General features: G+C 39.4%; 2 protein-coding genes across 3 annotated transcripts; both read right to left on the reverse strand.

The window, feature by feature from the left end:
* Positions 1 to 1,339: 1,339 nt before the first annotated feature.
* Positions 1,340 to 3,129, reverse strand: LOC116159260. 2 transcript variants are annotated; one of them, XM_031472214.1, is made up of 6 exons: positions 2,967 to 3,129; positions 2,502 to 2,625; positions 2,254 to 2,361; positions 1,920 to 2,209; positions 1,810 to 1,865; positions 1,340 to 1,757 (listed from the first exon to the last, which is right to left on the reverse strand). In XM_031472214.1, the coding sequence occupies exons 1-6, from the start codon at positions 3,027 to 3,029 to the stop codon at positions 1,544 to 1,546; spliced, it is 855 nt and encodes a 284-aa protein (XP_031328074.1). In that variant the 5' UTR covers positions 3,030 to 3,129; the 3' UTR covers positions 1,340 to 1,543. The 2 variants fall into 2 exon arrangements, with proteins under 2 accessions (XP_031328074.1, XP_031328073.1); XM_031472213.1 differs by having other exon boundaries at positions 1,340 to 1,763; positions 2,967 to 3,124.
* A 6,232-nt stretch (positions 3,130 to 9,361) lies between these two features.
* LOC116158870 lies at positions 9,362 to 12,106 on the reverse strand. Its single transcript, XM_031471722.1, has 6 exons — positions 11,376 to 12,106; positions 11,130 to 11,253; positions 10,519 to 10,626; positions 9,829 to 10,109; positions 9,741 to 9,781; positions 9,362 to 9,680 (listed from the first exon to the last, which is right to left on the reverse strand). The coding sequence occupies exons 1-6, from the start codon at positions 11,430 to 11,432 to the stop codon at positions 9,377 to 9,379; spliced, it is 915 nt and encodes a 304-aa protein (XP_031327582.1). The 5' UTR covers positions 11,433 to 12,106; the 3' UTR covers positions 9,362 to 9,376.
* Positions 12,107 to 12,689: the final 583 nt, after the last annotated feature.

Genomic DNA, 12,689 nt, shown 5'->3' on the forward strand with positions numbered 1-12,689 from the left:
GTAGTTACGGAGGTCTGGGGTTCATACCAACGTCATTACGTGGAAACTGAGCATAACTGGGGGCTCCACAAGTACACTGTATTATCATAACTAGATATATATAATTATACATATAATAAATGCATGAATGGGTTGCCTCTAACAATTTTAACTGCGGTAACGGGTTAATAGGCAAACATGCCAGCCCAATCCCTAACAATATAAGCGTGAAATGAGAGGGTACCAAGCGAATACGCTGGCCCAAACCTATCAAATAACAAGGTTCATTATCCAATGACTAACTAAAAAGTGAGTTGCCTTCTAGTCGCGATTAAAGGACATGTTGTGACGAATATTCTACGCATACTCGTCAAACGTCTCCTGCTACTTGAACTAGCCCATATACATTCATTAATTAAGCCAGTGTCCTGCTTAGGTGTTTGGTGATTTAATTTGCTTGTGATTAAGATAACTTGGGTTTTATTTAATGCGGAGGTTTTTTTCTAGTCGCGCTCTTTTTCCCCTTGCCTTGCATTCTGCTTTTGCGAGAGTGCTTTGCTTTTAATGTACCACATCCAAATTCCCGGGTTTTCAGAATAAGTTTACAATAAATGAACTCGCCGACATTACAGCGTTTTATTTGAGTGTTCCTGCCCGACCGAGCCCCGAGTCATTGTATTATCTTCGTGTAGGTAACTTAAGGCGGCCCTACCTTAGACGATCCGATCATGTGCCATTCTTTTGTTTTAATTTTAAATTTAAGTGGGAACTGCGTTTTGAGGCTGGGATTGCAACTCTTAACATCTCTCTTCTCTAATTAAAAAAAAACTTCTAGTTAGTGTAGATAAATGCCTATTTTTATATTCAGGTGTGGTAATTAAAACTGGCATATTTAGTTTTTCATTTGTTCCTTAAAAAACGCCCCATGAATCAGACCGAGGCTAAAGCCATCAATCTTCTCCCACACATTCTTTGAACCTGTTAAATTTGCACCTTTTATGCTATCGAATTATCTTACGCGTACCTACTCAAAAACGAAATATTATATCTTCATTAAAAAAGACTAAGGGACATATTCTCTAACGTTATAACGATGTGTTACATAGCGAATATCGTTCGGCAACTACTTTCTCTATTCTGTATAACATATAACATATGACAGTGATAGACCCTTAATTTGCAACCGACATCGTTATCTTCACGTTTTTCCAATTTAAAGGACAGAAGCCGATAATATTACTGTTATTTGAGCACCACTAAGCTGTCCAATGTCCAAAGTTTTACTACACTTCCTTTATTTAAGTATTTTAAAGTATAAGCTTAGTATAAGCTTACTTAATTTTTTTATAATCAATAAGTATCAAATGTAACTATTTATTGCTTAAACGACATAATACAAGAACGAGTACAAGAACTTGTAAAAATGTATAAGTACTTATTTTGTATAATACCTATCTATTTATACTACATCCGCTCGTTCAGTTTGAAGTAGATAATACTAATATGCCACTGATAATTCCTGCACGTTTGCAGGTTTTATAAAACAAAAGCAATATCTAGGGAACTAATATATACTCTTATTTCGAATTAATTGCGGGGGATATGAAGTAGAGCTCCTCATTTCGACCTTCACGCGAGGTATATGGATCTCAGTCGATTCTGATGAGTAGGGATACACGTAATGAGGTGCCGAAGGTTTTGTAATGTTCCCGTCTGAACTAGTCTTCCTTCTCTTCCTCGGATCCTCTCTATTGAAAAGGTCATGTTGACCCAGGTTCCTATCTCTGTAATGCATTTGCAAATGCAATCGAAACTGGTTCAGAAACTTACCTAGCTGCTTGGAAGTCTTCTATCTGTGGGGGGTCAAATAACATTTCCGCATCTATCTAAAACATTTGAATATTATAGAGGTGGCGCTGTATACCTACAGTTTGAAGTACCTCTTTTACTTTACTTGTTCCATTTCGTATCATTAAGACACTCATTATGAAATTAATAACCCATAAAACATATCCTCGAGCTGCCATAGACATCAAAATGCCATATAAAATAACCGAATATAGGATTGTGAAGTTTTTTTTAATATCACGATGAAACAGGGTAAGCATTGCGTCATAATTAGAAGCCAACAGCCCGGTTACTACCAGGTCGTAAACGCAAGTCAGCAGAGTCATCACTCCCCATGCCAGAGTTGCTCTTTTAAGATTATCGTGCTGACCTCGTCTTATACCTATACAATACTTGGAATGAGAGAAATACAGTGCGTTTACTTACTCAAAATTAATAACGTTGACAGAGTAACCCAGACTAGTGATATCACCAGGTATATAATTACAACTACAAACAATCCCATGCCTGGCATTGGAACGGCAAGGTTATCAACTAAAAATTAACCATTACAGTTCTTTTGTTAGTTGACAAACTGACTTGATCTAGCGGCTAGCATAGCCAATGAAACTATTCATCACTCATAACGGTTCACTATTTTGGTGTATTGTATTCATTCTGATGTACCTACTTACCCTGTAATGCTTGACCTATAAGAGACTCTAACACAGCGAAAAGCGTATTACCCGATTTTGGAACCTCGACGAATCGGTACGTTACTCCCATTATTGCCAGAATCGTCCATCCCAATCCTTGGAACTAAAAACAGATCGTAGCTACTCAAAAGTGCCAATTCGTTTTAACATGGCAAGACATTCGCATCACACAATTGTCTTGTTGTGAAATGGCTCGTCAATCGGGTCGAAACCAATGGGCACACAAATCAAGCGATTATCTACTTAAAAGGTTTAGTATCTATCGATGTACTTCCAAAATTTGAGTCCATTTTCACCAAATTGCGTCGGTTGCGTCTATGTTGGTTCTCAAAAAATGTTTTAATCGTGGACTTTGAAAGTATAGCAAACATACATCAGTGCAAAAAAGTGTCCAACGTTTTTAATATTGAGGTAGGTAAGCGGAAAACGTGTGCATTAACTTACGATTCCTAAGAAAGCCGCAATACCTAGTAAAGTATGGCCAGACTGAAATAATGGCTTCATCATTTTTCACGGCGACACGTTTAAATCAGCCTTAGGTCGTAACTAATGAGAATGGATGGCAAATGCTATTACTCACCGAAGTTATCAATTTACGATATAGAAGATAACATGCAACTGAAGTCGACAATTTTATCTTTTACGTTGGCATACTTCGGGATTGTGAGCTACGTGAAACTATTTGAGGGAAATGCCAGAAACCACAATAGTACATTTATATGAGAAAACAAGTGTGCACCTATAAGTACCTACGTCTTTAAAGCACACGTAACGAGTTGCATTTTTTATTATATTTGCACTATAATTTTAAAATAAGGAAAATAAGATAAAACCATATCGACGTTTTGATTAAGTGGGCTGCTTTTTGTAATTCCATGGTTCCCACGCAAATGGCACTTTAAGTTTCTTTTATCCTCGAATATTCCTAAGTATGTTTACATAGCATCTAAAAGTCAATGGAGAGAATACGTATGTAGGCAGCCATACGAACAGTGCTGTATTGTGGGTGCGATACCCATTAGAGTACTACATCAACGACCTCTACTGACAAACTGACCAACTGACAGGTTGTCTGTGTAGCGATTCTTTACTAACAAGGTGGCGATCTGCATACAACAGGCAGAGGCATTCGTCAGATACGTTATCTTTGGGGGGGGGGGGAGGTGGAATGCCTATCGCACACCTCCGCCTGACTCTATAGCGTAGGTAATGTGGGGCCCGCATCCACTAAACCACTTCGCCAGTGGCATTTCTTCGCGAGTGATCTCTTAGTAAATTCTTATGCCTGTCTGTTTCCCACTTCCGCCTTCGCCTCCCTTTCCCGTGTGCCTCTTATTTGGACTATCAATTGTTCTATAATTCGCCACTTCTCCTCCGTTTCCAGCATTATACTGTTGAAGATAATTTGTTAAAATGATTGATACGTGAATTCGGATCAAGTAACTGAAAGTAATTTTTGAATGTCAGATATAATGAAAGTCATTGTTCATATAGTTTTCAATAAACTTATAATTTAATAACGATAATAACTGTGTAACAAGTGCTAATCATTTCCTGAATCCTGCAATAATCCAAGATATACCAATATATTACCTTCCTCTAAAATTTCTCCTATTTTAATGACCGCCCGCCATCTTTCGGCTTCCCATATGGGACAGTATAATACGCCATGTCTAGCGTCGTTGATCGCTCCGCAGTCCTTACATATATCGTGCTCTCTCTTTTGTATTTACACCCCGTTCTCTCCGTGTCGTCAGAAATTGCGTGACGAAATAATTCGTTTCGCCGTGTTTCCTTTTGGTCCACCTGTTCAGAGGTGTCCTATGACCGACTTAGTCCACGACTACCGGACGTGCCATTCTGCTTCCCACGCGTTTAAGGCCTCCCTGTTATTATTACCCTCGAACCTCACGCTGATCTTCAATCTTAGTGGGGGTGTGCTTGCCACCACGAACAGATCTGTATTTGATACAGTGCGGCAAGCCGCCGCTATTCTTAGCGCCATTTTTTTTTGTAACCTGTCTACTAACTCCCTAACTTTCCTAGTGCGAATAGCGCTGCCCCACACCTCGCTTCCATATAGCATCATGTTGTTCACCACCCTTCTTTTACCCTCTCGTGGCCCGCCTGTGTTCCATATCAGTCGATTTAACTTCTCCGCCATTCTACTGGCTTTCTACCGCTTTCTCTGCGTGCTGTATGAAGGTTAGGCTCCTGTCTAACTTCAATCCTAATATCTCTATTGACTTTTCTAGTGGTACTCTCGTATGGTCTACCATCAGGTTAACCTCCGGAAGTCTCCTTCTCCCGGCGACCAGGGCTGCCTTGGTTTTACTTATGGCACTCCTGCGTTGGACACAAAAAGGTAACTCTTTCCAAACGGTAATTTTCCGACGTTCTTCCTGTCATTGAGATAACTATACACAACTCTCCTCAAGTGGCCAGATATACCCTTTCTTCCCAGTTCTTCCATGATGACCTTCGTCGGGATCGAGTTGAAAGCATTTTGTACTTCTAGGGAGTCAATAATTTTCACCTCCCTAGTGTACCGGGAGCGTCTCAGGGCTTTTTGCGCTATGTCTTTAATTTTACTTAGTGCCTCTCTTGTACCTCTTCCTTTCCTGAAACCATACTGTCCTGCGGATAGATTAGAGTATTTCTCTATTCTCTCGACCAGAACTCTTTCTAGCAGTTTTCTCAGATGGCTTATTAGGGATGTGGGCCTCATTGACCCCGGGTCTTTTTTTGGAATAAGGACTACCGTCGCTTCCTTCCGCATCTCTGGGTATTCTCCTGTGGTTAGCACTTGAGCAAATACGCCAGAGAACCAGTCCGGTTTCTCGCCGGCTACTTTAGACACAAATTCTGATGGGAGCCCGTCTGGCCCGGGTGCCTTCTTCCTTGGCATCTTCCTAGCAGCTTCTTTTATCTCGTCTGTGCTCACTTTTTTAGGGTGGTCTTCTTCTGCCTCTCTGTCGCCTTGTTTGATAGTATGTCTTTTACTTGCATCGGAAAAAGTCTGTCAATATTGTCAGATACGTTATCTGGTATGTCATTAATGCATAGCAAGAAGAGTAATGGTCCCAGTTGTAATGAGCTTAGCCTCCAAGTATTTTGGCGGGCTAACATCAACTTCAAGTTGCACCGAAATATTTGAATATTCTCGCTTAAGTTTCCCGCGTGAATTTGTAACTCGGTGGCCTCCCCGAGTACACTCAAATCGTGATCGTCATGTAGGACACCTACGCTGTGTAGTAACTGGGTTCTAAACAGGAGCCGAAGGCGTTTATGGGTAAGGAACACCAAAAGCAATAGCTGACTAATGGCACGATCCCCTAGAGCTTGTGAGAGAAAATCGTACCCAAGAAACTCTCCGTCGCAGTCTTCAAAAACGTACATGTCAAAGCCTACAGCACTTTAGAGCCCTCGAGAGAGTAAAACTCTCTAACACAAACAGGGATAAATACTACGTAAAGCAGACAAGCTATGAGTAATCAAAATGGAATCGAGCCATTCCCCCAACATACAAAACTAAGAAATATTAAATGTGCCTCGCCGGACGGTAGGATTACTCACGCCCAGTGGCGTGCCTGTAGACGTGAGCTGCAGTTGCTTTGGTTTCGGAACGAGTGAAAATGTTAGTGTTTGATTCTCCAAGGCCCGTATAACCTTGAATAACTCGATCCCCTAAACACGCACACTTCCCTCTCGGCTACTCAAGCTTGTCACAGGTCACAGCACAATAAACAAATATAACAAAAGGCAATGAAATAAGTGAACCAACGCCAAAGAGGCCGGAGAGTGACTGAAAAGCGCGGTGCACAATTATAGGAACACGCAAATATGTACAAAACGGACACATGGGCCCTACTGACAATGAAACATAATTGCCAACACCAGCAACATAATACAAGTGATCGATCGGTAAAGAGTTATAATCTGCATTTACGTTCCCTTAACACCCCTAAAATCCACCCGAAAACCGCTCATTCTCTTCATTTCACGCATTTCTAGGAAATCTCTGAACTGTAGCTGCTGAAAATTGCAAACAGATGTTGTCTTCCGAGAAATTCCATCCGTCTCATCTTCGCTCTCTTTCCCTTTTCTATAATCCCACCAGATTTCGGTTGGCAGCCTTTTGTAACTAACATGATGTGTATAGGGTGCTTCGTATTGACAATCATATTCACAGGATGTTGCTAAGTTTGGGGCATCCCACAGTATACTTTGTTGAGGTGCACAGTTAGTTAGAGATAACATTTTACTGTATTGATTGTTTAGTCGAACAGGGTCGATTAGACTGTAGCGTAACGGACCCTTGGAGAAGCAGCGCCGGGCACATTTGGGCGTTGAAGATTGACAACACTTACCTAACGACTTTAATCGATATTTTTTTGTTACCTGTTTGCGACATTTTCAATTAACTACATGCGAAATTTGATCACTCGCTAGTAGGCGGGGGACACTTTGTAACCAAAGGTCCAATCTTCTAATGAATAGATATAACTTTTGTTTGAAAAGTGATTTTTAAAGAACAGTTCGACAATTTTGGTCCTTAACTCATCAAGTATGTACACAACGAATTTCGTGGAATTATCTCCATTTTCGTTGTCCGACCAAGAATTGCAATGGACTTTTTTTTGGAATTTTCAAAAACTAATTTCATATTCGTGATTTTCATGTTCAAAAACCACCAGATCGTCGAAATCAGAATTTTTTTCGCACCCTCACTTAGGGGTGCACCATTTCGCGGTAAAAATTTTGAATATTTTTTTTGAAGAATCGGAAAGGGCATATCTGAGAACCTATTCACCACCAGTCCAGAGCTGGGTACTGCTTGCGAGCGTTTCGCTTGAAGAAGCGCCCCAAAGCGAATCGCTCGCAAGCGTTTTTTCCGGTCACGAGCACTTTTCCCGAGCGCTCGCGATACACTCGGGCACTTTAGAAGTGTTCGGAACTCGCAACCGGTTTCGCTTTGCAAAACAGCTCGATGCTTGCGAGCATTTTTGAAACAATTGGAGCGCTCTAACTGTTCTTTAGAACGCTCGACCTAGCTCTGCACCAGTCTTTCTAACTCTTATGGTTGCTGAGAGAAAAATTAAAGAAGAAATGCAAATTTCACCACTTTTGTGGGGGTAGCCCCCAAACGAAACACGTTGGACCCTCGGTTTATTTGGAAAAAAGTGCTTGTTTTGATCCCCTCTACCACCCAAATTTTTTTACATACTTATATGTAACACCCTGTATAAATCTGCTTTGTCAATGGTTGAATTTAAATTGATTTTTAGTAAAGCGGGATCAGCACGTAGTCAGAGAAAATATTAGTATCAAAACAGACTTACGTAGAAACAAGGTATGTGAATCTCAAGCAATTCGATTGTATCGAAAACCAATATGTAATCAAGAGTTAAATCAGGGAATCGACAAAAAGTTTACCTTTGAACTTCGGGTCGCAACCTTGTGAGCTCAGAATGGTGCGTTCTGCAAATCTGTAACAGACAACACCACAAAGAAACAAAAGGGGTATTGAATCGCGCTGCACATAAAGTATTGCGAAATAGCAATGCTAACGTCTGACACTAAGTAGGATATTAAATGTAATTAATACTCAAATAGAATCAATAATTGGAATGACTTTACACTAGCAAACGCAACATTTTGATCCTTACTGTCCGGGTATAACAGCATAAAAGTGAAAAATACTTTACGGTACACAAACTAAATTTCTATTCAATACCAATGCAACCTAATCAATTCAAAACATAGACAAGATAATATGCTAACTGCTAAATCATCTACGTACTGCGTGGGTAATGCTAAAATATCCAAGTCGGTCAAACGCAAAAGGTTATCCAAAATATATAATGATGAGAAATGTAAAAGAAAACCTGTAGGTAAGAAAAAGGTGAGGAAAGTTAAAGATAAAATTTGAGCGAAAGTTCAAACCCTAAAAATATGTACGTAATAAAAAAAGAATAATGCGTCATAATCTAACATGCCTCGAATTGTTTAAATGCAAAATACTAATCCGTAAAAACGGTACGATGGAGTCACCAAGACATCAAGAGAAAGGGAGAAACCACTGCAAAGATAATTATGGTAAAGACCTTTTCAGGCAGACGCGAAGTCAGAAAGAGTAACGGTTACCAAGAGACCTTTTGCATCTAATCAGTTCTAGAGCAGAGACTTTACTAAAGAGGAAGAGAAATACAACTGGGTGGGCAAGATAAACCTAAAGAAGATGAAATAGCATGGAAAATACTGCGCGACACTAATAACTATAGCAATAAGAAACCTATAACGCGAAAACACAGAACTAGGTAAATGAACTCTTTTACAAAACTAACTTACATCTCAACTAGTGGATTACAAAGAAGATACCGAGATGGCGTAAGGATATCATGTAAATTTTGAATTTAAATAAAAATACAGAGCAAAGGCTACTCCAAAAGGTTTTATGCACCAACAATGAATCACCTTGTACAAATACCTGTTTTTATTCAAACCGCTTCTCTGCTTCGGAACCGTGGTATTAACATGTTTACAAAGTCATGGTATATTCACTTGGATTTGGAATAATTGGTTCTTCAAGATCTTAACCCGCCATTTACGAATTTTGTTTGGGTCACTGCCCATCGTAGGTACTACATACTCAAATGGCAAAAACTTTACTCAACCCACTACACCAGGGTCTTAGAGAAAACTATAACCGTCATCGATGATTCTGCAACTCTTTTTGTATTTCTTCTAAATAAATAAACAAAAACAATAACAAAATATAGCCAAGTACTTAAGAAAATAATCATATACCCGTGTAGTATTTCATTTTAATCAAAGTCGACAGTTAGTAATTTTTAATACCTTTCATTACGGTTAAACATGGAGTTGGGAGGAGGCGGTGATTGTTGATGCGGAGGGGAGTAATCAGGTTGAGGTACGTTCGGTGAGGCATATCGGTAATTAGCGGGCGGTTTCGGAGGTAAAACATTCTTCGGATAACTTCTAGGATCCTGCTTTCCCAATCCAGCGACACGATCTGCTTCCATCCGGGAATTGTCTCCTCCCGGATAGTTGTGGTTGCCGGATGGCGGTCTTGAATCGAACCTTGGTTCCTCGCGTTCCCAGCCGTAGGCACGGTTGGTATGACCTGGATGATTTCTGTAACGAGGTCGATGATTAGTTATTTCGAAAGGTAATCAGTCATTGATGATTGATTACCTGCCATCGATCGTATTTGAGTAGTAGACGTCAGTGTTTGCCTAAAACGAATCCGATAAGCTATTGTGTAGGCAGCAGTAACACCTACCTTCGTCTTTTGATTAGGGCTAATTAACATTAAGGTCGAAAGGACTAAATTAATAATCCATAAGACGTATCCTCGAGCCGCAAGAGTAAACAAAGTACCATACCCAATAAGTATGTATAGATAGCCAGCGTTATGATTGTAGTTGTACACTTCAAGATATTTTCTGTAATTATCTCCCAACATTGCTGCTACGATCATGTCATAAATGCATATGACTAGTGTTAGCACTCCCCATCCCGCTCTTACTTTGTTCGAATAGTTGGGACGTTGTGCCTTTATACCTATAAAGTGAAACGAATAAGTAAATTTATTCAGATAATTAGGTGTTTTATAGGTACTTTGAAGGACGATGTCCATTTAAATCCGAGCGACCGAAGAGAGCGAGGTGTTAACGGGAAAAATCTTTTAAACTATAAAACACCGTGCTATCTTCAACATTTTTTATAACACTGAAGCATATTTTATCCGAATTCGTCTTTTACTAATATTTTATCATGAGAGAAAAATGTTTCTCCAGACTGGCGTAGGTAGTAACCATGGTAATAGAATCAACAACATTAGGACGAAAAATTATAGGAAACAATGAATTTTATATAAATAACTTAAGAAGCGAGTTTAAATGAATCTTACAAACGGTTTAAAATGTCAGTGTTATAAAAAGTACATATTGGTTGTACAATGGTTACTTACTAATAAATAACATTGATGACAGAATAACCCAAAAGACCGATATGATGAGGTACACAATTGCGACTATAAACAATCCTAGGCCGTTCAATGTAGTAAAGGACCCATCATCTAAAAGATAAAAAAAATACTTATAAGGAGGGTACCATAGACATCGATTATGTTGTGACCAATTCTCTACAAAGTATACAGTAGACTCGTACAGAAAATATTCCAAAATAACCCTTTGCACTTCGAAAATTTTAAAAATACTGTTCCATTTCTAAAAATCAACTTTGGTATCAAAATCTATTTTTTGACGCACCCTGTATATTTTCTCTTTAGTGCAAGAGATGTTATTTGTACAACTAGGTTTGAAAGTGATACTTTTTGCATAGTGATCCTTAATAACCCATAATTGAGTAATATCAATGCCATTCGCAATGTACTGTGAAGAAAAGTAACACTTTCCACAAGATTTTTTCATAAAAAAAGTTTGGTAATTTGATCTCTATGCAAAAAATGGAGGTACAAGTGTGCGAGCATTTTTTTTAAATCCAACACCCGATTTTTAAATGAATTTGTTCCATATTTTAGCCGCTCATTGTATAAAATCGACTATATTATATACTTACTCTGGATTAGTCCAACCAAGAATTTATTTAATGTTTGCGAATGGGTGGGAGTCCAGTTTGGATCGTGGTCAAAACGGGCTACTATACCTAGTACTGCCAGAATCGTCCATACCAGCCCTTGAAACTAAAAGACATTGTACGTTACCAAATTACACAATCAGGCTAATCAATTGTTTAAAAAAGTTTCTTAGCCATACGAAATGATATAGATATATGAGTAACTAAGTATTGAAAATTTTAACTTACAATTCCTAGGCCAGCTGCAAACGCTGTTAGTGTGTTGCCAGATTGGTTTAACGACATCTTTCTTTGAGACGAACGGCTTCAAATGTGCCACCTCAGTCCATTGTCTAAATTACATCTCACAATCTACACTTAGTATCAAATAGATAGCACAATCGAATCGAGCCTATCAATTTATAAAACGCATAGCGACACCTAGGAAATCGACAATTATTTTACACGTTCGCAGATATTTGTGAGGGTTCTAGTCTATCCAAATAGAAATTTTGTACTTTTGGACCATGAGACATGGCGTCACGAAATACGTCAAAGAAAAATTCATATTCTGATAAGATCTGAAGTAGGTAGGTACCTAAGCGTATTTGGGCAACACTATTTTATGACTAATTAAGCACTTGTAGTACAGAGTTCGGCAATGAAACGGGAAGATTTCGTAAATAATTTTATTATCGAAAAAATATTTTTTTTGTAATTAGTAATACCATACTGGGAAATAAAAGAGTAGCCATTTGATATACAATGTTAAAAAACATTATTTTTTGAAAATTACATCTGTCAAATGGCCTCCGTTGACACGTATGCATTCATGGAGTCGAACACGTTCAATATTTTCAGGGATTCGAATCCTTCTGGCACTACCACCTCTTTCTCTAGACGTCGATCCAGTTTGCTCGAGGTTGTTTAGCCACATTCGAATCGCATGGTCTGACGGAACCGGTTGGTTACGCGGTATGTTAAAATGCCGTCTAACATCTCGACGCGTTTGCATTAAACTCTCGCCATTTTGGTAATAAGCCTTAATTGCGTAACCGCGATGCTCACCCGTCCAACGCTCCATTGTAGACTAAATGGCAAGCCACTAGGGTCCCGACAGGTCTGTGACTGTCCTCCCTACCACTTCACCGCCCGCTGCAAGCCCCACCCCAAATCTTCCCGTTTCATTGCCGGACCCTGTATTATCTTCTAGTGTAGGTACGCAGCAATAGGTTGGTCTAGATCTAGATCCACTTAATAAACTTACAAGTATTTTGGGTGGAATATAATGGTATAGTGAATCACTATTTTATACCGTTTTTTATTAGGTTGGATGTATGATTGAAAAAGTGTAGTGCGTGTTTGGCCGTTGGTAAATGTCGTTTGCCACCGTGGACGTAGAGAGGCGAGTCTAAGGGAGGGCTCGAGCTATGCCGAACTCGCCTTCGGCTCGCTCGGCATTGGTGTGCAAAAAAGTGTAGTGTAACCTCAGTTAGTTATTGTTAAAAACATAGTTTGACGACTCTTTCGAGGGGTGCTAGAGCACCTTCAGCAACCCCCTTG

This window comes from Photinus pyralis, unplaced genomic scaffold (assembly GCF_008802855.1).
Source record: "Photinus pyralis isolate 1611_PpyrPB1 unplaced genomic scaffold, Ppyr1.3 Ppyr1.4_LG1, whole genome shotgun sequence".
Classification (NCBI taxonomy): Eukaryota; Metazoa; Arthropoda; class Insecta; order Coleoptera; family Lampyridae; genus Photinus; species Photinus pyralis.